This window comes from Plectropomus leopardus, chromosome 5 (assembly GCF_008729295.1).
Source record: "Plectropomus leopardus isolate mb chromosome 5, YSFRI_Pleo_2.0, whole genome shotgun sequence".
In the NCBI taxonomy this organism is placed as follows: domain Eukaryota; kingdom Metazoa; phylum Chordata; class Actinopteri; order Perciformes; family Serranidae; genus Plectropomus; species Plectropomus leopardus.
The window spans coordinates 12,656,120-12,682,350 of NC_056467.1; the positions used below are offsets into that span (position 1 = coordinate 12,656,120).

Below are 26,231 nucleotides of genomic sequence, written 5' to 3' on the forward strand. Positions count from 1 at the left end.
CTACAGTGTTGTATAAATGCAAAAGCAAGCCCACAACAACTGGCAGCTGATACAGCACAGAGTGCCAATACATTTGCAAATCCTTTTGTCTCCTGGTCTGATTGTAATAAATTAGCTTTTTTTTTTTTTTAGTTTTGCTACAAAACTCTTCATAACAGAATTTTGTTTATTTTGGATTTTGACAGTATTTCTACCCTACATCTTGAGAGGCAAACATATTTATTCTTATTTATCAGTACAGTATGAAAAGCAGCAGATCTCAAACTCAAAGGATCTCCTATTTGACAATACAGTACTCACCTTGTTTTCCAGATGATTTTGGAATAATTTCCTTCTATGACATTAATTCTTTGTTCTATTTAAAAGGCAAGTGAGAATCAAAACAATATGATTACAATATTCCAAAACTAAATAAATTAATTAAATTCTATAAATCCTTCATCTCGGCTGAATTTCAGCAGATAAAAGCTGATTATTTACCTCTTATTTGATCTAAAAATAAACATACAGCTGATTTCAACTCACCACACACCTCATAAAAAGGATATAAAGCCACATTATCTCATCGTCAGTATGGCCACCTCTGCTCTGAGCCTTCCTGTCTTTGAAATGTGTGTCACACTGAGCTTAATATACTGTATGCATTAAATATGCCGATCCTATCACCGATGACAAACGTGAAATCCATTTCCTATCTCGGATTAAGGTTATCAATCCTTCTCGCACAAACACATAGATTGAACGATTAGATGTTGCTGTGAGATCGGCACTGTGTTCAATGTTTTGAAGATTTTCTATAACTTCTTCCTCCTTCCCAACAACCTGCAGAGCTGGTGGCCGCCAGGATGAAACCAGCTGAGCGACACAGGTGGCCTGCTACTTCAGAAGACAGAGCGAAATGTCAGGGCTGGAGCGCTCCTTTTTTCACTTTCATCACTGCTAAGGCACAATGATGATGCTCGCTTTGAAAATAAGATTTTTTTTTAAAACCCTACAGCATGACCCTGAAACAGAAATTTAAATTTGTCTGTCACCGACAATCATTTCACTTAGAGCATTATTCAGGTCAGACATGGCTGTATGCTCAATTTCTAGATTAAAAACAGGATCATCTGTGGTTTCGTGATCTGCCACCATGATATGTGTTCAATGCTCAGTGATCTCATCTTTGTGTTCCTCCCTAAGGCTTTGACATGTGGGAAGAGAAGCAAAAGTGAAGGGGCATCCATCCAGAAGTCATGACATTTTCAATAAGAAAAGCCTGCAGTGACTGAGAGGAGACTTAGTAATATTCAACATCCTTTTGACACCTCCAGATTAATCCAAAGGGGTGCTGTTTGAACAGTTTTATCTCAGTAAGTTAAAACAAAAAAGTGGTCACACTGTAATAAGCTAAAGGGACAAAAACAACCTTTTTAATCTGATATCTCACAGCAATATACACATATTTTGTCAAAGTCTGGGTTAAGTCACCAACTACAATAAATTCAACAACTGAAACAACAAGTGCAAACTTCTGAGAAAAAGTGTTAATATCACCACTTGTGCGATTTAATTATTGAGGATAATCTCCTCGAACAGCATGCAGAGCACTTTGATTTTAAATGCTGAGCTGTGATGACACCAAGTGGACAAGGAAGGTAACATCGGCTGCAGGAAGTCTTGAGCCCCAATCAGACTATTTAAGGGTAAAAAGTGTTTTTTCTTTTGTTTCTTTCTATTTATTTGTGTCTGTGACCTCATAAGACTGTCCGGTCAGTTGTTTATTTTCTGAGCTGTTATTTTGGCCCTGACCGGCCGGATGTGACAAAGCTGGATTACCCAACTCTTCCTTCAACATCTGGGTGCAAGATGCCTGACCAGATGAGCCGTGTCTTTACTCATGTCACCTCTCATCCTAGCTTTTTTTCTCCAGATGCATTCCTTTTCATTTTACTGTACTATCCTCCACCTCTCCCTGCTGCTGCTTCTGTCCTGCCACTTTTTCCTTTTTTGGCATCAAACCATCAAAAATCAGTTTTCAGCACAACAATAAAGCAGAAGAAAAATCCAGTATTTGTTGTCCAACACAAAAAAGGAAAAATTCTATAAAATCTAAGAATAAGTGAAGCTGCTTTGTTCAGAATATCACAATAGGAAAATGAGAACATAGTTTCAGGTGACAAAACTTTGATTTCAAATAGTTTGACATTTGAGAAATAACAGAAGGCTACCACTCTCATGCTTAGTTGCAAACTATGTAGCTAGAGCGACAGCAGGTTAACCTTTTGAAACCGGAGCAAATTGGCTTGATTTCTTTGAAAAACATCAGAGAAATTATATATATATATATATATATATATATATATATATATATATATATATATATATATATATATATATATATATATATATATGTGTGTGTGTGTGGGTGTGGGTGTGTGTGTAATGTGGTTAAATTTATACATTTTCCCTAGCTTTAAAAAAAACCCTTTTTTTCTCTTTTTTACAAATTGCAAGACATTTCTTGCCACGTTGCTTATGGCCTTTACCCCATGTTTTCAAGAGAGGCATCTGAACTCAACAAGAAGAGTGATGTTGCTCCAGGTTATTAAGGGTTAACTGAGGTTAGCATTATCATCCTGTGAAAGAGTTTGCCATTACCCCATGTAAAACCACACCATGTCATTTTTCCACTTTTGTATGTAATAAGCAAACAAGGTATCTACAGAAAACTAAACAAGATTATAAGAGAGCTTCAGAGGTTTCTGTTTGGATTTTTCTTACCTTTGGACAGATAAAGGCTAGCTGTTTCCGGCCCAGTCTGAGAGCTAAACCAGGTAAACTGGCAAAGGTGGAAACATGTTATTTATGAACTCTGTTGGTGCTTACAGGGAGATATTTCTTTGGACTGACGCTGGCTAGCTGTTTATCCCTGTTTCCAAACTTTGTACTAAGCTAGCAGGCTGCTGATCGTAGCTTCATATTTAGTGCACAGTAGAGATGGAAAATCCGACACCCGAGATCGTACTGTTTCGAAACGTTTCGTCACTTCCGGCTTCAGTCGGAACGTCACGTGATCGGTACCAAACCGATTGATAATTGAGCCATGTACCAAACCCGGACAGAGAGTTTTAAAAGATCGCGGGAAATGCGGGCGTTTGATGTGTTGTGTTGTGGCGAGGAAGTAGGAGGACATTTGTGCGAATTTAGCTGAGTTGTTGGTAGATTGATGGATAGAAAAATAGATAGATTGACAGATACATACATATAATAGAACAATAGATTATATATATAAATAGATACACACACACACATATTTTTTTTTTTTCTGTGCATTGTACTTTTCGATGCATATAACTATATTATAGCTATACAGGCGTTTGGGCTGGGGAAAAGGGAGCTTACAACAAAAACAATGATAAATGGGTGCAATGCAAGCTTCTACCAGCAGATGCCAATGTAGAGCCAACCAGTTTTGAAAAGTTTGAAAACGTTTCAAAGCGATGGTTTAAAGGTATTGAAACGTTTCAAATTTGCCATCTCTAGTATACAGACCAAAGACTGTGTATAAAGATTGACATTAGAGCTCCCCAAAAGTGAAGCCAAAACACCTGATCGCCCCCTCCTGGCTGGCTGCAGTTTATGTCATAAACCCCACCCCCTCCTGTTTGCGGAAGGGACATTGGCCAAACTAAAGAAAGTACACAACAAAATTTTTCCCCAAAGATGGTTTCTTTCAAGGCAGCTCTTATCCCCCTGATGCTTGTTCGAGTCTTCATTTTTCTACTAATATCTGTTTTCATAGAAAAAGGTTTTAACATTATGTTTGACAGCTATTTGTGCCAATCGGTGTGATCGTAATCAATGAGTCTCCTAGTGATTGCTGTTAATCTTGGCTCTAGACGTGACTGTTGGCTGGAATACAAATAAACCTATTTCCCAAAAAGCCAAACTAGGCTATTCCTTTAATGTCAAAGTGATCAAGAAATGTAGCTAAGCCTAAAAGCACATGCATTTTTCGACTCACATGGTGCTTAATAGTCAAATATCAACTCAGCAGTGTCACATTTCAACCACATTTTGTGCTCACTCTTAACCCTTTGGTGCCTGAGCAAATTGGCTTGATTTCTTTCAAAATAATGGGAAGGAGGGAATGTATTAAGAATAAATGACCCCTAAATGAGTAAGAAATTAGTAAAAAGTTACAAAAATTACAGGACATTTCTGGACAAGTTGCTAATTTATTTTTTTTCCATGTATTCAAAAGAAATTAAACCTTGCTTGCTTCGGTTCAAAGTTTTAAATACTGTATCATATCTGAAACGTTCAAATAGTCATATTAAAACAGTAAAAAATTTAGTAAAATTACATCTTCAACACATTGTTTACCTCCTCTGCAGTGTTTTCTTGTATTAGGTTAAACAGTGACAGTACAGACAGACAGCACACTCTGAATAGGTTTGAAAAAGTGCACAGTAGGAGAGATAAAGGACAGACAGAGCCACTGACATTCATGCTCCAGGATCTTTTTTAGTTTGTTGTTCTTTTAGATTCATATCCCTTGTTCCTGACAAACCAGCTCCTCCTGGATCCCAGTTCAGACATTTCCTGTCCCCCAGGGACTCAGGACAACATCTCATCTGTAAGTGTATTACAACAGTGATGTGCGCTGAATCCTCGGAGCGGTCTGAGAGTCTGGACTACCCCCCCTTCATTCCAGTCCACATTTCATTATGACAGGAATCTTAAATCAGATACAGGCTTTGGGGGATCTGGACATGATCAGAGGAAATGGTTTGTATTTCAGAAAGAAATATTCCAACTGAATGTCCTATATTAGCCATCCTCGTCCTCTGGACCATAAGTAACCTCCAGTACTTTGAGATTTTGAGCTAGTTTCTTTTCATATTACGGTAACATTTTATATGTTTGCATCTGTAGTTTCCTTCAAAGTTTTTTGAAACGTTGGAAACTTTTTTTAATAATTAAACAAACAGTTAAACATTTAGAAAGAACATTTTCAGTGATAAATCAATAATTAATCAATATTTTCTTGGGATTAAATGGAACAAGTCTTTCAAGGAAATTCATATTTACCACACAGGCAGCACTATGCTACATAGTTCTCATAGTTATTTCCAAAAAACCTAAGAAAGTACTGTATAATTATTAGGAAATTATAGACAAATAAAGCAAAGCATTGCCTATATTATTTTCCAATTTAAGTCACAAAAATACACCTCTGTTATCTTTCAGCAATAAAAAATGTTTGCTTTTAAGTTCAGTTTGCAATGCATGTAATATAGTGTTCCCAGACATTCTCATGGACAAAATTTCAGTTTTTTTATGGCTTTTCAAGAACAAAATTAAGAAAAAAAAGAAAGAAAAATTGCCAAAAATTTAAAAAGAGGGAGAAAAATAGCTTTTTTTTGAAAAAAGAAAACATGCCTGCCAAACATGTTGTCTTATGTTGCATTAATTTAATTTAATTTATTACACACAACACCTTTCCATGACTTTTCCAAAACATTCAATGATTTTTACAGGTTCCACAACTCTCTCAGGCCTGGAAAATGTGATTGTGAAATTCCATGATTTTTACAGGTATTCCATGACTGTGGGAACCCTGAATATAATAGCAGAATGTTTTCAAAAGTTTCCTAACATCAAAATAACAAAAATTTAGAGTAGCTATGCCAAACTCATTTAAACTTTAAAAGAAGACATAAAATGTGTATTTTTTGTTGTTATCGTGTTATTTTATTTACATTTCTTTGTTGTCATTGTTTTTTTTTTGTTTGTTTTATTAAAAACTCAGTGTGCATGTTGCCGTATTGTAATACACATAACCTCAATTCATCCTTTTGCACTCTGCTTGGGTTATAGCTTGGAAACCTGATGTGAGGGAGGAGGGGGGAAAAAGGAGACATAACATCTGTAACTCTCTTTATGCTGGTCTCGGATTCAAAAAGAATACCTGTTCTTGCTCTCTCCACAAATTATTAGACTGTTTGAAACATTAAGTATTGTTTCACCATGTCGAACCACACAATGTAAAGAGTGTTTTATCAGTCAGGCCAGAGGCAGAAAGAATGTGTACAGGTCCTGGTCCATTTCACACATATGTTTACAGTACTCTCTCCAAGAGGCCCAGGACCCCCGCTTGGGGAGCGGCAGCCGGGAGGAAAAGAGAGCAAGGCAGCGATAGCGAGCGTATAAGAGTCTGATCTGAAGCCAGTATTGGCACCGCTCCCCCGCCCCAGCCAGACCTCAAGCGTGTGGGCCCTTGGCGGGTGGACAGACAGGCGGTTCTGGGACTTCGAGGAGGAAGAGCAGCCAGCTGGAGCGGTAACAGAGTGGTATTGTGAGCTGACTGACTGACTGACGCCTCAGTGGAGCTGAGACGCAGGCTGCCGGGGTGGCCTCTTTCTGGGCCCCACAGGGCCCCTCTGTGCTGATGCGCTGCTGGAAGTGGGTCAGACACAAGAGCACAGTGGAGAGCGATTGGAGAGTGTACGCTCAGCAGAGATCCAAGACAAAGAGGCATCTAAACAGTGAAGCTTGTGCACAGTGAGCTGGAAGAGACGGGGGCAGAAGGCTTAGTTGACACAGAGTTATAAAACCTCTAGTGGGGAGATGATTATCAGTATTGTGGTGAGGTTATGTCATGTGACTGTGACTGATTCAGTGCTGAACCTGTTTAATGCAAATCAGTACTAAAGTTAGTCACCCAAAGCACATCAGTGTCCATTTAGTGCATCAGTGTGCACAAAACTCAGCCTCTTACATTTTTATCTGAATAATCCAATTATGTAACAGCAAAACAATCTGTCTCCCTCCTGCCACAGAGAAAGTAATGATTCCCATCATGAGGAGCTGGACTATTTATGACAACATGAAAAGGCCTCTTTGAAAAAACCTTCAAAGCAAGAGGCTGTAGCTCTTCTTGCCAGAGGGAGGCAGTGTTCTCATTCAACGCACATTAACATTCTTCACAGCATCCATTTTGCCTCCAATTCTCTGCAGCTCTTAAGCTGCAAAATGATCGCCAGCCACAGACGCAGAGAGCAGCTAGTTATCTTGTTATTGATGTGGGCACTTTGAAGAGTCAAGGGCTGCCACATTCTGGCAGATGAGAGGCCGGAGCACAACAACACAATAAAAGACAGATCTGAGAAGTCAGAGGAATGTGGAGAATGGGAGAGTAAAACCTCCTTCAGGGGACGGACAAAGGAGGTGCCACACTTAGACCTGAAACGTGGAAAAACTATAACGTTATGAGTTTGTTCAGGGTGATTGTGACCACACACAGCAGAGGAGTGATTATACTAGAGGTGTCAGATGCTCAAAACCTGGTCATAATATTTCAACCCCACCTACACAGATGGAAAATGAACAGCCTTTGTGTTAGATCGTGGCTTTAAGTTGCATCCAAACGTTTCCCACACAAAAACAGATTTTCTACCTTGAATACTTTAAGGAGAGTCAAATTCCTGTACGCTGCAACATGTGTGTATGGGGGACTGTGCGGTTATGGTTTACATCTGTCCTGGCGCCCTGTCAGAGCATCATCTGGTTACCCATTCTGTTTGTTCTCTGAAACTGAACATGCTTTGTATTTATCCTCCCACACGCAGCCGCAGCAGGGAATCCAGCACGTTAAAATAAGCAGAGTTAAAAGAATAAAAACCTCTTTTAGATAGGATCTGGTGACAGCTGAGAAATGAGACATGAGATGTGGATTTAAGACAAAACAGACCACACCGTCACGCGCTTGGTCTTGGTAAATACTTTATATGCAATTTGTTTCTTGATCTTTGCAAACACTGTATAGAAAACACTTAAGGTAACACTTTTCAAACATTTAAAGCGCGTCTGAGCGTTCAGACAGACATGACACAGTAATCTACAGCTTTATAAACATTCTCCCCCCCTTCTGGCCTGTCCATACACACTCCTCACGCTTCCAACCACATACAACTCCTTTCAATAACACACACACACACACATGCACACACACTCACACACACACACACATACACACGCACACACGCGCACACACACACCGCCATCAGGCTCTCCACTTATTTTTCACAGTAGGCTTTATAACACTGTTTCTGTATCGTATGATGGTTCTCAACATTTTGTTTTTTATTTAAAATAGCTATCAACATGTATGCTGTAATATTTGGAAAGTGATACATTTGTATTTACATAAGCTTATTGAGCAAGATTCAAATACAATGTGTGTGTACATATGTATAATTGTATGTTGTATATTTGTGTGTGTGTGTGTTGACCAGAGCCACCTGATCTGTTTGAGTCACTGACCAAAGACTATTTCCACTGGTAGCGTCCGGTCTGTTTGATACAGTCCAGTTAGAAAAGAAGAGGAAGAGGAAGTGGAGCTCTGGTGAGTTTTTCCCCACAATGGTGCTGTCCCTGTCCCTTACAGCTTGTCTGTGATAGCATGAGGAGATTATGGGAGACTGAAGTGAGCGGAGATGGCGTGAGGTGCTCACAACACGTTGGACTCATCATACATTCAGCAGAGGCCAGGAGGTGTCAGTCGTTATCTTGGACGGCTGTGTTTTCAGGGTCCTGCAACCTCAGTGACTAGCACATTCAGACTCTCATGTTCTAATTTCATACGCGAACGAAAATAAGAAAACGTGGCAAATGGTCACAGTACCATGTCTTGATTTTAAAACGCCTCCTTAAGCATCAAAAATGGATGCTTTCGGGGCAATGAGAAGTCTTCACTTCCAGCTAATCATTCAATACCCCCCCCAATCCTCCCTTACCTTCTCTCTTTCACACGCACACAGATGCAAGCACTCATGTGTACATTCATATACACAAAGTACAGAAGTAAGCAATTACACCTACACACAAACGAAAAACGTCAGCACGCACACATGACCACACACACACACACAGGGACCTGGGTAAGAGACCAAACTAATGTGAGAGGAAAGTGAGGCACATAATCTGACAGGCAAAATCCAGCCTGAATTTTGGTATACTCAAAACAGAAGTGAATGATTAAGGTGTCGCAGACAGGCCCAGGCTTTCAGCCCGGTGAGAACTTCTAAAATGTAACATCTATGTAGCACCTATACTCTCCCAGGTGCTGTAAGCATACTCTGTATCTTTAAGTACCTATAAAATGGAGACAGCGGTACAAGCTCCGGCTCCATCGTCCACATGAGTAACAGCCATGCCGACGAATTATTTCAGGGTTGGACTAAGGTACCATAGTGATGATATGAATAGTGCTTAAAGGCTTATCTTTTCTTTCACATCCCTATTTGCTATTACCAAGGTCAAAAGGCATTGTAACAGAGATCCACAAAATCAAACATTTAAAGAATTTATGTGCTCCAACAGTCTCATAAACTCTGGGTTGGGACCCGAAATAGGTCACAGGCCTATTTCTGCCGAGTCCCTACATGGCAAGAATAGCGAAAGGTTGTCATGAGCTGGGGTAAAAAGAACTGGGACTAAACTTTGTTTCCTGGGTGGAAAAGATTAAGAACCACAAGCAGTGTCTCTGCTGAGTGCAGGAGTGACAGTGGTTGAAAATGGAGGTGGAGATGTCGAGTCAATCTCTTGAGGGCGCTTACAGAGGTGCCTGAAAGCCCCCTGTGGGTCTTTGAGGGCTTTTTATTCAATGTGGCAGCACTTTGCTATCTCTGTATGTAAATGTAGGTCTTTTGTAACTCCATCTACCTTCCCTTTACAGTATTTAAAAGCTACTTCATTATCCTGGGCGTGTTGGTTCACAGGGTCAGTTAATTTTGTTCCAAATTGATAACAGAAAGAGATAGTAAGGGGAGAATGAGAGAGCAGGTAATCTGTCCATCCTTCCAGTGACCCCTAGCTTTGTCAGGATGGGGGATCAGGAGTTTAAGTGAGTTTCAGTTCAACCGTCATCTGGGGTCGAGTCTTCAGGGGTGGATGAGTCCTCAGCAAAGTCGTCTGATGAGCCGCTCTTGTGGATGCGGCCATCGCTGCGCATGCTGTGGAAAGTCTTGCGGAAAGCCTCCATCATCGAGTGCGCCAGCTTCTTGGCCTCCAGCTTGCTCTCGCACTCCACGGCGTGACAGTCCATCTGGAAGGACAGGTCGTCGTTGATCTCCCGGTAGATCCAGGCAAATACGTTGGGTCTGATGCTGTGGTCGGCTGTGCAATAGGCGATCCGCGCCACCTGGTAGGTGTCCATGGTTACTGAGGCCTCGCCGTGCTCATCCAGGTGATGAAGACGCACCTGAAAGGGTCGGATCTCCAGCAGTGAGTTGCCTTCGGGGCAGGTGCCCTGCTGCTGGGCGAGGGCACGACGCTCCACCAGACCCACCACTGCTGACTCTGTGCAGCCAGACAGGAACTGGGTCCCAGAGATAGTCACCTTACCCAGGTAGGCCACCTGTGGGAAGACACACAAATATTATTAGACTTAGTGTTTTTCACAATACGCTATGCTTTCAAGTGCTTTTCTGTGCTGATGTAGAGAATTAGTTAGTAAGTAAAAAATAACATGGATACAATTCAAAACCCAAAATTTTAGTCCTATTATCAAATATATTAATCATGCACTTCACAAAGTTAAAAGAATAAGATACAACGATGTAGATAAGTAGATAAGAAACATGAAATTTTAAAATTGGAAACATTAATAAAAAAACTATATCAAATATTCAACACCTCATAAAAGAATCTTGTAAGAAACGTCTAAAAAGATGTTTCAGAAATAGCCTGTCTGATCTCAATTACTGCTTCAAAGCCTGAGGACTTAAATTGGAAAAGGCTGGTGTCCTTCTGTCACCAGCTGAAGCCTAGGGACAACCAGCACAACCAATCCAACCGAGCGGACACGCAGGCATATAAGGGCTCAGCAAGTCTCAGAGACATTTTGGCGTGGGGCCATTTCAAGCCTTGTAAGTCAGCAGTAAAATTTTAAAATTAATGCAGAACTGAACAGTGAATTAATTTAATTTGGCAAGGAAAGAAGTGAAGTATATAAATCTCTCTGTGCAAAGTATAGTCCAAGCAGCAGTATTCTACACCAGTCACAGCCGATGGAGGTAGCTGTGACTTTATCCACCATGTAGTGCATAACATTAGTCCATGCAGGAAAAAATAAAAGCATGAATGCCTTCATGTGAATCTGCAGGGCACAATATTATCTCTTTTGAGAGATTTCCTTAAAAAACAAACAAAAAAACATGTCACATGATCCTTAAATCAACTTTGTATGACCTCAGATTTATTATTTTATTCCCAAATTGTTGTGATATCCCACAATGTCAATGTCACTAAGTCAGGCGAGAAGTTTGTTAGATTGCTAGATTTGTTGGATCGCTGTGGAACAAATGTGTCATCTGCATAGAGGAGGACATTGTGGTTTTCTATTACCTGACTGAGCAAAAATATGTAAAATGAAAACAACAGAGGGCCAAGAATGGACTCCTGAGGAACACTACAATTAAAACCACCATGGGTAAAATCATGTCACAATAGAGGTGACCTGGTCCCCTTATTTTATTATCTATAGAAAAAAGGCATCCACCCATCAACCTCAGACAGCTCTGCAAAATAATGATATCTGCATGACACTGCAGGAGCATAGTCACTGTCGTTATCAGAATCAAGGATGCTCCAAATCACTACTTAACGGGTCTTTATCTTCTATATTGGACCCATTTCCTTTTTAAATCACCTCAGACAGAAATGAACTTCATGTTCTTGTACATCTTAAGGTTAATTAACCTAAAAAAACTGGGGTGCGTTAGTTCTCTCTGTAGTGGCGATGAGAGGCTTTTCTAATTTACTGTGGTAACTGTGCTGACAAGCTGAAGGATCTGTGTGTGTTATTTCCCAACGAGAGAAAAAAAACTATGTGAAGCTGTGGCTACAACAAGGACCATAGAATACCATAGTAATGACACTGCATACCGGGAGAGCGATAGACTGAGGAGATGGAGAGGGTTAGAGAGAGTTAAGAAGTGAACAAAGTTGGATTTTTCTATGGGCGGGAACGTGGCCAACTCGAGAGCGTTCCAGGAATAATGGCTGACTTGTGCGCTTTCTCCACATGGTGTTCTTTATAGCTTTATAAAAATACACAGAGGAGGAGCCTGCTACGAGTCAAACACTCATAGAGTTTTCACTCCTGTCTGTGTTTATACTGGGGCAAGGGAATACTCCTCTCCCTCTCAAGAGTTCATTACAGCTGGCTTAGCACACATGGCTGCAGATAACATGAGCACAATGATAAGTGTGAATGTGTATCACATAACAGTCTGGAGCAGTTACAGAAGATGTGATATGCATTCGCGGCTCTATGCACATCTGTCAATGTCAAGCCAGTCTGTGGTTTCAGAAACACCATTCCCGATAGAAATGTAAGTAAACTATTACTTATAATTCTTCAGTTGCTACATTTTATTATCTGGCTACAGTTTAGCGGATCAACAGATACCAAAGCCAGACAGACATTGAGCTCTACAAAATGATACAAAGCAGAAAAATGGTCCTGTTTGATTCAACACCTGAACTGACTGCTTCTCTTCTTTCACAAGTTTTGTTTAGTCTGCAACCGTCTACCTGCCCTTATTCTCCGTTATGATTCTCCCTGAATGGGATCTTTCAGAGCAAGCATGAACAACAGTCAGCCAGTCACTCAGACCAACATCTCAGTTAGAGGGGCAGTTAAGTCTTATGTAAGCTAGTAGCATTTACAATAAAGCAACAGAAATGCAAAAACTGATGCAAACACCAGTGTCTTTGTTAAAGATTCACTCATACTGAAGTAAAATGGAGCCTGCAGCAGTTCTCCTTATCTAAACACACAAAACAATAAATTACAAACACATCAGTGAAAAATTAGAAGATCCCACTTAAAAAAGGAAATGAAAGTTAGTGGGTGTTTCAGACTAGAGGAAGTTTTTCATATTACTAAGAACCCTTCGGTGTTGTGTTCACAATGCAAGAACTAGGAACTATTGTAGTTTTTAAACACCATTTTGTGGGTGTTTTTGAGATCCTATTGCAGAGTAGGTACTATCTATGCACAGGAGGAACTATGAGTGACGAAAGTGTACGCTGATTGGTTGAACACAGGCAATGCAGCATCAGAAACTGCCATTTTAAAAAACCCAATTAGATGTGTAAAAAAAACAAAACAATAACAACTGCTTGTGATAAAAAATGGAAGAAAACATGTTAAAGTGGGCCAACAGTGAGGTCAAGACTTTACTCAACATATATGTGATGGTGGAAATACAATGTGATTTTGACTGGTCAAAGCGAAGGTGACGTTGCTATACCAACCGCCAGCCAGCATACAGTATATCACTTCAGCATTTCAGACAGAAAAAAACAGGAACTGCCCAGAACTATTTGGTCCAAAAATGCCTAGCGAGAAATAGAAAGCCACAGGAACAAACAGGAACCTATCACTGGAAAATATATAATAATCAAGCATTTCATCTACACCAATTCACTTTCCTTCCAAAAGTGGGACAAGAACATTGAAAAACAGGAAAGCTCACTTTTTAATACATTTACAGACATGTAGAACATTTAGTGGTTTTAAAGGAGGTCACATGCTTGATCAATTTTAAAGCCAATTCATGAAAAACAAAACAAACTGGACAAATAACCTGTAAGCCAAAGGTTTGTTTCCACTCTGGGTAATAACTGACATGTTCAAGATGACAGACAGCAGAGGTCGGTGCACCATTATGTCTCACAGTGTTTTAAACTTGACTGATGTAAATGTAAAATATTTCGTGTTACAGTCAGGTACATGGTGGTAAATGAACAGAAGTAACACATTTCACCCAAATAATGTAGAAACAGCTACTAGAAATTCTTGTGGTGAATCTGCTGAAAAGTAGCATGTGTAGTATAGGCTCCATATATAATCAAACACTGGTATACCACCACTATGGTGGATTAGCCTCCGAAAAAACCCTGATTGCAGCGCAACATGACATTGATTCCCGGTTTCCGATAGGCAACAGTTAGAGATCCAGGAAGGGAAAGCAGCTGCCTCCTCATGCCTGGTTTTCATTAGTGGTGACCGCAGGGGTGGGACATACAGCCTTTGCACCCGATCCATCATTCAGCCGAGTACCACAGGTCTGCAGGAGCAGCCTGGAGGCAGGGCGGTTTGCTAGTCGACCACACTGACACCCTCTCGCAGCCAAAAGGCGGTCAGTCACTCAGCCAGCCAACAAATCCAAAGACTCTGCCAAGATACATCAACCATCCACAGTGTGCTGTTTGTATGTCAGACAGCAATAAAGAGTCATTGTGCACTTCTTTTCTCTGTCTCTCCTATTTTGATATTGAGTTACTTGTTTAAACTGTGTTCGTTTTTACTGATTGCTTGCTTCCTAGTTGAATGAAGGTTGAATGCTTTGCCAGGTTTCTTTCTCTTACAGCAGCTGAGTCGGCCAACACAAAAAAGCAGTTAATGTTTTCTCTAAATCTATATACGTATGCTCTACTGTCAGTGGTGTTAGAAACTGAGGAAGTTATTAAGTTAATATATCTGATTAAATATGGGGAAAAGAGCCAAGAGAAAGAGCTGAGGCACGTTCTCCAAGGGAAAGATTTTCCCCAAACCAATCAGTCTATATAGTTAGGTGCTTTTAAACTGTACAACAATCACATAAAGGTAAAAGTCTTCCTCTGATGACTCAAAGGTTGTGTCAAGGAAGGCGAATGTGGAAAGAGACAAGTTTTTAGAGAGGCTGAGAAAGAAAGAAACAAAGGAGGGTGGTGACTAAACAATTAGGAGGGCAACTGGTGAAAAAAAGAGCAGAAGGAGAATCATCATTAGAGGCAACTTAGACCCCAAAAAAGAAATATATAGTCATTAGATAAATCACAAAATACACTGGTCTGAGTTGGCACATCCAGTTTGAACAGTTTTGACGACATGCAAAATTCTCTCCATGTATCAGTTCTGTGTAAAAGGCCGTCCACAACAAGATCAATAACTATAAAAATACATAATTTAAAAAAATATCCTAACTCACAGGGATGGCAGTCAACACAACTTTAACCACAATGACAGTGGCAAACGATATCCATGGGATCACTTTCAGAGTGATTTAATGAACAGCGACAGCTAATCATCAGTTTTCTTGTACTTTTCAAAAGCTATTTAATCCTTTGAAACTTGAGCAGATTGGTTTGATTTCTTTTTAAAGAAACACGGCCAAAAAGTCACAGGGCAACTCCGTGAGTCACGTCCAGCATAGTGCATGAAATTATCAAAAGTGATAACAAATTACCTAAAATTAGCTGAAAAGAGGGAAGGAAATTAAAACAAATTTAAGGAAAAATGTCCAAGAAACTATATTTACAATTATCATAGTGGAGTGTGTGTAAAGTGGAGGGAAAGATAAGTGAGGAGTGTGTGAGGTGAGGAGGTCACCAGACTGAGCAAACATTTAGAGTTTGTTTCCTCAAAGTCCAAACCAAACATGCAGCTGAAGAGGAAATTGTTACATTGCTCAAGCAGAAAGATGAGGGACAGACAGACATATGAAAAAAAAACTACTTGGAAGACCTTGTTAATAAAGAACAGATAAAATACTAAAACTCTGGACTTGGATTATATCTATTTTGGGTTGCAGAACTTGAATCACCCATTTCATCTGTACTGGCATTTTTTCCTTCGGGGCTAAGACAACACTGATCCCATTTACACCTGGTATTAAACTGTGGTCTGCATGTGAACATAGCATCTGTCTGAGAAAAGTTGAACACGTGAACATTTACACGGACGCACTAAATGTGAAACTGAATGTGGAGTTTATCAGGTTTGCCTGTTGATTAATCGCGAGAGACAAAATGTGAAAAGGCTCAACTTTTATGCCAAATAAGCACAGCGACACTGCCATCACTCCAGAAATATACCTTCAGTTCTATCTATGGTTGTACAAATTACAATATATTTGACACAAATACCAGCTGCTGTATCATTATTGAGATGTTTTGCTGAAAGCAGCAAAGCTTAGTGTAAATCCAGTCTGTAAAACACTGAAACTATCTGGCCGTTGGGCAGAACATTCATCGCCGTAGGCAGAAATACCACTAATGGACATAAACTAGATCATTTTGCCTCCTGGAGCTCAATATGAGACAACAGTGGAGGGCGACAGTCCTTTAAAATAAGACTGGTGCCACTGACATGCACACATTTATAACCACCAACATCTGTTTCCCACAATTTAGGAATCAGCAGACAAGATCTGCTGATCCTTCTGCTTTCATGGCTGTTTTTGTTTAGGAGTCGCCTTCCTGCCTGAAATACACACAAACAATCAACAAGCAGAGCCCCTGCAAGATAAGTTATAATGAAGTTTTCTTAAGGACAATTGTACTTTATTCCTACCATCTTCAGTTAGACCACATACAAGTACATCAAATCTTCTATATATCTGCGATATAGCCTCTTCTTATTGTATCCAGTAAACTATTATACATGTGCACAGTTAGCACATGTTGAATTTTGAATCGATAAGGCACTTTGCACCATGCACTTTATGCCGTACAGTTTACATTGCTACTGTTACTGCACTTTTGTCCTCTGTATGAATTGCTGTATTGTTATATTTTCCTTCCTTTTTTTTCCTTTTTCTTTCTTTCTTTCTTTCTATTGTTCATACCTGTCAAGGGACTATGGATATAAATTAGCAGTCCTCCTAAGTCTGGCATATTTGCATTTTTATTTTATACCAATGTTCATCAATACCCTGTGTCCCTTTGAAATTAACATTAAATTAAATAAACAAATACACACATGTATGGTGGCCCTGAGAGCTCAACGCACTACACATTTTTTTTTAAAAAGCATAAAAATAGACACAACACAAGCAAATGAAGAAACATCTTCACCAACTTGTCAACACATGGAAATATCAATTTAAAGGCACATGCCTAACATTTAGAAACAGTGCTGCAAAAGCTCACCACACAATGTAAGCTGTTTCCGGGGAGCACTAAAAGGCGATCCACACGGCTGGGACACACAGCGTTTGTTAATGCCATGCTGTTCGTGGACTATTAAGGTATTTGAGACTGCGATCTGTTACTGGTGTTGGAAATTAATCTAAAACTTTAGTTTTGTTAACTTATTTTAACATTTTGAACACATGATACAGATCTTATTGCAGATATCTCCTGTTAATCTAGCATCAGCTATTACTATATTATTAAACATCTCAATCATGCCATCAAAAAAGTCCAAAAAATGACATTTAAGGTGATTTTTCAACACCAGTGAAACAGCCAACTTCAAAATCTTCATAAAACAGACAACATGGCAACAAGTGCATCCCAGCTGTGTGTGTGTCACCTTCTGGTTTCTGTTGTGGTGTGAGCCTCTTGCAGTGCTTTTTGGAAATGCTGCTCATGTGTCATCAGATTTATGTTTTATGTGTATTAAAGTTGGTGAAGCTGTTTCTTCATTTGCTTGTGTTGAGTAGATTTACATGTGTTTTCTTGGTTTACAGTGTGTTGAGCTTTCAGGGCCACCGTATATACATGAGTGTTCATCTATTGCTAAACAGGCCTCCACTAAAACCATAAAAAATCACGATATTATCACTGAGTAAAACCTGTGGGGCCTTTGTGAGACGACACTATTAATATTTCCAGGGAGTGAACGGATCACAAAACATGCTGTCAGGAACTGTCAGACTGAGCTTAGCAAGTGAAAGTGATCAACTGGATGGTCCTGCCAATCGTCACCTAGCTTTGCAGCAGTTAAGCAGTTGTATGATGCAATATTGAAGAAAATAAAATTTTCCAAGGAAAATGTTGAGGGTGAATGGTTAAATGTGTCACAGTTAAGGGGATGCATGACAGAACAATTAAATAAAGCGTTCACATGTATCACTTCCTCCTAAACATTATGTATTGTTTGACCCCAATAATTTGCAAAGACTCAATAGGGTGACTAATAAACCAGAGCAAATCACATGAATTATTTTGATTTTCTAGTTTTGTAGTCATTTCAGGGCAAAAATAAAACTCACTCTGCAATTCACTCTGAGACAGTTTCCTTTTTTGTTGTTGATTACAGCAAATACTTGCCAATTTAGTGAAGTAGGGATATTTTGAATTTGGAAACAGTACACACATGGAAACAGTAAAGCCTCTACTACCTAAAAAATCCTCTTAAGCTGAGCCACAAACTTGAAAAATACTGTATAAAAGCAGATAATCTGGCATACAACAACAGGAATATGGCCAAGCAGACATGACGCATAAAAAGAAATCAGTTTTGAAAAGGGGAAGTTGCTTTGATTCCTTCTCTTAAAAAAATCCATCTTTCCTTAAAACAGACTAGAAACCAAACTCTGATAGAATAATACAGAAACAAACACCATTAAATCTGAGCTGTTGTCTAAATCTTGTTTTGGTTTGTAGGCAAACATTATGGAAAATGATACAGAAAGAAGTCAGCGAGAGATGTGATCATATATTAAAACTGAAAGCACTTTTCCATTTAGAAATTAAACATCTGACAGCAGCTGAATGGCTGAATTCAATATGAGGCTTCAAAGGGGCAGCATTCAAACACTAACAGAAGCACGAGTCGTTCTGCGTGCAATCTGCAGAGGTGGACTTCAGACAAGTTAGTGAGTAACTTTCAACAACTACAGTGTGTGTGTGTGTGTGTGTGTGTGTGTGTGTGTGTGTGTGCATGTGTGTGTGTGAGTGCATCAGGACTGTTTCCAAAGGGACAAATCATTGGTTATGATTGGAACAACAGAGATACACACTGACTCAATTGATCGTAAAATTTGCAGATGGAGAACAGTCGTGATTCAGGTTAGCCTCACTGACGGTGCAAAAATGAGCTGCTGTCAAGATCTCGGAGCCAAAACAAGACGCTTGCATGAGTCAGTGTTTGTGCAGCGCGCAAAGCAAACCTCTCTAGCTTTCTAAAACATCATGCCCTGGGTAAAAATTGATACATCAATCCATCCATCCATCCCAGCCCAGAGCACATCTGCTGTTCTGTGCTCTGGCAGCGTGCTCGCCAGTCGTCTCAGCGCTGGCAAGTCAGGCAGGCAGCTTAAATCATTCCAGAGATCTGCAGAGTCCTCCCCTTTGTTTCAACTTTCCATGTGTTTCTCCTCTTTCTCCTCTGACTCTGAAACTGTTGTCTCCTCTTTCCCCCACTCTCTCCTCTCTCTTTTACCCCTTTTGCTCCCATCATCTGTTTCTCTGCCCCTTTTCACCTTTCCTCTATCCTCACATCCCCTTCTGCAGTTCACTGATGATATTTCTATACTGCCAAACTGAAAATATTGATTCCATATGAAGCAAGACAGAAATAAAGATCAGTTACGGGAGCGGCGGCCTTGGGTGCTGTAAGGACGGACATGCTACAAAGACAACTGGATCCAACACTGACAGAAAAACAAAGACAACAGACAGACAGGATGAGAGAACTTGAAATTTAAACTATTGGTTGGCTTGCTGCTGCAGACAGGAAACGACATATGCACGTATACCTGCTTCGTAGGACAAAGAAAAAAACAACCAAGAAATGGAGTGCAAATGTTTGTGAGTGTGAGACAGAGAGGGGAGGAGCATGGTTAAACATTTGCATGTGTGGTGAGACATGTGGCCACCATTACTGACTCTTGGTTTATAGAGGATATTGACCTATTCTCCCTCTCTCCTACATTTGGAGAGTCTGCTACAGCCTGCACGGCGACGTCATCAGCGGGCTACTTTTTGGTAGCCTTGCTAGCTTTTGTACTTGTTTGGTAACAAAAGTAGAAGTTCACAGTTGGGGAAATATGCTTGTTTGCGCTCTTGCAGAGAGCACAATTGAGAAGTTTGGGACCAGTCAGACGGCTGTACTTTAAGGATGAAGCTACCGCCAGCAGGCAGCTAATTTAGCTTAGCACAAAGATTGGAAACAGGGGAAACAGCTGGCTTTGCTTTGTTCAAAGGCAACAAAATGTGCCTGCCAGCTGTATTGATCAGATATTTACATGTTCTGGTTTGTTTAATCCGTAAAAACAAAATTGTAAAAACACAAACTTGTCGTTTTATAAAGGGTTATGTACTGGGCTTTGTGCCCAGGACCAGTTGCCAGGCAACCAGCAAAAACATTGGTGATAACGTCGATTTTTGTACAGATTAAACATAAGTCAGGTAATACAGAGGCAACAGTTAAATGGTATTGTAAAACAAAGACAAAAAATATTCAAATACCTATTACTACTGACATATATGGATGTGTAATGCATTCACTTGACTTGACTTGCTTTTCTGAATTTATGGGATTATTATCTAAGAATTCTGAGAGGAATTTTTTAGAGAAAAAAATTGCTCTGTTTTTCTGATTTAACAAAGTCATTATGTCAGAATTAGTGTGATTATTATTTTATTTTATTATTTTATTATTTTATTTTCAGACTACAAGCAGAATTTTAGCTTTTAGCATCCACCGTGACATAAAAAACAAATAAGTTATTAACCATTTTAATAAAGGGATGCACAACATTGGATTTTTTGCCAATATCGGATATGCCAATACATAACAACTCATTTGGCTGATAACTGATATTGATATCACTATATCCACTTTTCCCAACCTTATTTTAGTAATCATCATGCCTGTAATGAACACATCATACATCATATTATGAATACTCATATACTGAAAGCCCACCAGCAGATGGACAAATGAAATACATTTCTATTCAGTGTATCAAATATTCATTCATTGTCCAAAGTAAAAAAAAAGCCAATATTGATGAGATGCCAATATTATCAGTTCAGTGAATCTTTGTTCATTAACCATGCCTCGCAGGCCAAAATTGTGGGTTGGGAGACTCCTCTGTTATACACACTCACACATAAACACACGTTCACAACTTGTTTTTGCAATTTTTCCTTCTTTTTATGGGAAATCTGCATGTTTTCATCTTTGTAGGCATCTTCGTATTAAGGAAAAACATCACTTTTTTATCACATCCATAACTCATTCTTGGGGGTTACAAGTCCATATTGCCTGGTTTTAAGGGGCCACAAACCTAAATGATGATTGTGAGTCACTGCTCTAGTTCCCAAAGTCTCATCCATGTGCGCTGAGTAAAATGTATAGTTAGTAATACATATAGTACATTCTGGCTCATTAGGTTCTTTCTCTGCATGTTTACAACACTGTGAAAGACTCCACAACTATTACTCATTAAAAGCATACAATATATTGTAGCACACGCATGCCAGCACAGTCACTCTGACCACTGCCAGCAACAATGCTTTCTGTTTGTAATGATAAATGAGGCAAACCGATTTTAACATTTAGCATTTTTGGATGAATCACTGGATGCAAACCTAACAATGCCTGAAAAACCACAATTATGGCATGACAAAAGAGAAACAGACAGCTTTGCAGGGAGGCAGGGACAGAGAGGGAAACGTATTGTTGAAAACAGATGGAGAGCAAAACCGATAGAAAACAACTGAAATGCAAAGAAGGACAGAAGAAAGTGAGGGATACACAGAGGGAGACAGTGAAAACATCCGCAGCCCAGCGAGCCAGCCGGTGGAAAAAGAGACAGGAACATCCTGGTCCAATCACACACAGCACACACTGTCCATGTGTCCGTCTGTGTCGGTATGAGTCTGTATCTGTGTGTAAGCTCACAGGCATGCATGTGTGTATGAGAGGTGCAGAGCCTGGGCAGCTGTTGCTGCTGGACTCACAGCTGGTTCGGCTATCAGCAGAGAAAGGACCAGAGGGGATGAGAAGAAACGAAGAGGAGGTCTGGGAAAAGGAGAGGGAGGAAGAGAGACTTGGAGGAATCAGTGAGGAGATACCTGTCCCTACGGACAGGCTTTGGGAACGAGGAGACAGAAGAAGAAAGGGGTTGAGATGACAGGAAGAGGGACTGAGAGCAGAACAAGGAGGCAGTTGTTGAGGAGATCGGTTTGGTCCTGATGGATCAGGTCTGGGAACAGACCGTGATGTGACGGTACAAACAGTCCGCTACACTTGTGCAAGTCGTAGTTTTCAGCATTAGATACTTTCCCAGACATGAGTCCAAGGACACAGCGGTGGTGCAGACAAAACAAACAGACTATCTCTCAATCTGTGTCTGTTTTCCTTTCTGCCCCCCATGGCCTCATTTTGTTCCAACCAGCAAAAGTTTGCGTTCTTTTCCAAATGGCACAAGATTAGATGTCAGTGTGAAAATACGATTGTTTTTGTTCAGGCCTCAATGGCTGCCTAGTTGGAAACATCTCAGGCTCGTATCTGGCAGCCGTTATCTAATGTTGTTTGCCAACAGTAAGAAGCATACCTGATATTATCAGTGTCCAAAAGAAGCTTGTAGCTTTCAAACAGTCAGATATTAGTAGATATTAACACAGTTATAAGGTTTGCTACATCATTTTTTAAAAGGAATAATTGAAATTTTTCGGAAAAATGCTTATGGCCTTTCTTGCTGAGAGTCAGATAAGAAGAGTGATAGCCTTTCAGAGGGCAGCCCTAATAACCCCAGTGAATATTTTTGACCCCTTATGCATGTCGACCTATAGGTTTATTTTGCTACTCTTCAGTTTACTGCATAGCTGACATTGTTAAAAGAATTTTGTGGCTCAAAATGAAGCCACTTATCAGTACGGCTACCTGAAGGGAGAAATGAAGCTTGCAACTATGTTTCTGTAGCTATAATCTCAGAATAAGCAGCGGCACTAGCTCACTGAGTCAAAAAAGTGCCGGGCTAAAAGGGAAGGCCTCGTAAATTTCACTTAAATTTCTGTTTTTTTTTTCTTTAAAATTAACAAATTAGTAACCGGTTAGTAGGTATCGAGCTAATAAAGGCAAAGTTAACCAAAAATGAAATCCTTATTCTAAATATTAATGGTGCTGGCCCCAAAAATCCAGCATTGTTTAGGGCATCATGACACTGGGATAAAGACAGACACTGAGACCAAAATAAAAAGGATACAGCATGTTCTATAGATAAAACACAACTGTCACACTCTGGCGCTCTCCCTGAGTAGGCCTCTGTGTCTCGATCCCCAAACATGACTGGGAATCCACTGCTTTGGGAATGAAGCATTCCTGAGGAGGTTGTTAACATTCCTCTAAACTTATTGAATCAGCACAGTGCAGCTGGCTCGGCTTGCCATGGCATGTAAAGATGGATGAGGTTTTTTTTTGTGTGTATTTGCCTGTTTGTGTTGCGCAGCGAGAAGACGATGCTGTGTATTCGTGTGTTTGTGTAAATACAAAACAGAGTCTCAGTTTTGTCAAGACAGGAGCACCTCAGTGTTTATGAGAGACGCTTTCACATTCCCAGCCCTTTCCACATATATGGCAAGATCCTCCATACTCTGATGGTAGCAATAAAATTTGTCTTTCTTGAGCTACACATTAACCTCTACTCCAGTGATACTATGTACTGAGTCAATACGTTTACGTGATGTTAGAAAAAGTCGAAGTATTGTGTTAGTCTGAAATCATACTAAATTGAATTTCTCAAAGTCAGACCAGCACACTCAGATAATGCAGTTGGGAATCGGGTTTTGATTCAGGAGGTCACACTGCATAAATACCGGGAAAAACAAAAGTAGAATGGAAGAAAACAAAACAAAAGGGAAAAAGTAAAGGATAGGGTATGTATGAAATGACAGCGCCCAAAGGTTATCCATGTTTTTGACCGTTTTAACATGCAACCCGTTTGTCGCTTACTACCTTGTTTGGTATGTGACGCAGCAGTTCAACCGGGAGAAGGTGTAAAAGCAGCTAGCTGAAAGGGGGCATATCACCACCTACCGTGGCAGAGTCGGACAGACCTCCGTCAATGAATGATTCTCCCCGTGCTACTGGGACAAGGACTAAATGGCCTAATTGCAGGGGCGCCCTGTAGCTCCCCTGGTTGTGCAGGCGCCCCATATACCAAGGATATGTCCTTGCCCCAGCAGCCGCAGGTTCGATTCCACCCTCAGCCCTTCACTGAATGTCATCCCCATTCTCTCCCCACTTTCACTCTGGTGCTATCCCATCAAATAAAGGCAAGAAAACAAAAAATTATAGGAGGAGAAAAGACTTTTCAATTCCACAAAATATGGTCCACACAAATTTGCAATGCAACACAAAAAGGCTGTTTTACAACCTTTTTTTCTTACCTACACATGCTATTTGGTCAAAGCACCAACAAATACTGTAACTGCTGTACATGAGCTCTTCACTGGGCCCATTAGGCTGCAGAGCACGTTCATCTAGGCTACATTTTTGCACAGGGAATGTTTTGTGCACCACTTTAAAGATGTTATAGGAGGCAGGGCATGCATACTCGAAGAAGAGACGTCACGTGTTTATCAGGCCATCGTGATTCAAGTCACACCAGTGCAAACACAGAACATTTCAGATGCACTGGGCAGATTCTAACTTGCACATGGTTGTACTCTCAAGTCTTTGTCCTGGTCTCACATTAGTAGAAAGTTACACTGAAATAGTTGATTCTACCATAGAGATGGCAAGTGCAACAGTGAAAGTGAGTGACACAGAGACAAAGACAGAGAAGAGGACTAAACTCGAGATTTCGTTTGGTCTTACTGTACAGAGAGTACTGTCTTTCATCAGGGAAAAGTCAAACATCATGGGTCTGACAGAAGCCCTGAACTGCTGCCCAGTCTGGCTCCTACGCTGACGGGTCTCAGTGCCAGCATAGACAACACACTAGTTAACCTGAACCAGAGTCTGAACTGCCTCTCAACCCCTTTCCCCTCCGGTTTCAATACAAACATTTAAAGGGTAACCATTGTTTTTCAACTCGGATCTTATCTTCTCATGCTTTTTTGTCTAAGTGACTCATGGGCACAACCATTTTTAAAACTGGTCCTGTACTGAGCTGGGCTGCAGTGTAACCACTGGGGGCATCAATGTGCTTGTTTTTGAAACTGGCAAGCTCATATTGTTATTTTAAGTGTCTGACTACATAATGGAAAGGATCCCTACAGAGACAGATATTATTGTTGAAGAGCAACATCCTTTTTGTTTAACCACAAACAACCCCAAAATCACAACTGCCACACCCACTAACTCAATTTAAACAGTAAGTTATTGTACCACTCTAAAACACACTTCATTTAAAGTTGACTGAGACAAAAAAAACCTCACAAAAACATCTTGGAATAATCTTTTCTGTTCTTACAATCCTCTACTGTGGTTTGGTAAATTTACTAAAATTACTGTTTATTTAAAAGGAGTCTTAGGGCTTACAAAAAAGTGATTTCTGGGCTGTTTCTGATTGCATGGAAATGATCTTACTCTTATCTGATAATAATAATAATTGACACTTTACAGAAGTCAAAAGATCATGAAATAGAATATATTCAAATACATAATGAAATACACACATTACAATTCATATGACATTAATAAGCCATAAAAAGCAGTTAGAAACAGATGGGTTTTGATGAGTGATTTGAACTGGGAAAAATCTCTGCAGGGATCCTTAAAATCGCTTAAAATAACAATCTGAGCCCGTTAGTGACAAAACAAGCACTTTAAGTAGAAATACACTGACGATGCACACATGCCCCAAGTGGTTAGACTGTAGCTTTTTTCGGCTGCAGCACTCTTGCTCAACACTAAACTGTTGTCCTCATACGTCACTTAGACAGAAAAACATGGAAAAATTGAGTCCAGGTTAAAAAATACCAAAGTTATACATAAAGCAAGAGATTATCCAGGAATGTTTGTACGTTCTCACAGTTGATGGAGCTACGTAACGTTCATAACGTGTCAACAGATCTGCCTTGTCTTTATCAGTAAACACATACACATAAAGAGAGAAACACTGATACAAAGGCTCTATTAGAAAAAAACACAGACCTACACACATTCAGCAGGGGACGGGGAGCACCGGTCATCTCCGCCTGGCTGTTAATCATCATTTAACTGTCATCACTGTGCGTTCTGTTCTCTGTTCACTTGAGGAGAAGTGACGGTATATCCAGCTCGCTGACTGACATCAGAATACCAAGTACAGAGGGACAAAAAACCCTCTCTGCCTGACAGATTAGATAAGGACATGGTAGTGTTAATGACGTCAGTGTGGGAGAATCACACAGTATCAGTGGTTTGGTTTAAACATATAGGAGCGAAATGATGCCTGGCAGAAGTGGCAGACAGCACAATATCAGGACCCTGAAACCGAAGAGGCTACAGGGAACTCAGCCAT

The 26,231-nt window shown here is 40.1% G+C and overlaps 1 protein-coding gene across 1 annotated transcript in view; it reads right to left on the reverse strand.

Annotated features, from left to right (window-relative positions):
* Window positions 1-7,760: 7,760 nt before the first annotated feature.
* pid1 (phosphotyrosine interaction domain containing 1) overlaps window positions 7,761-26,231 on the reverse strand; it is a 39,264-nt gene continuing 20,793 nt past the window's right edge. Inside the window, exon 3 of the mRNA XM_042487285.1 lies at window positions 7,761-10,408. Coding sequence (XP_042343219.1) covers window positions 9,908-10,408 — 501 coding nt within the window. The 3' untranslated portion in view covers window positions 7,761-9,907. The remainder of the gene's footprint in view (window positions 10,409-26,231) is intronic.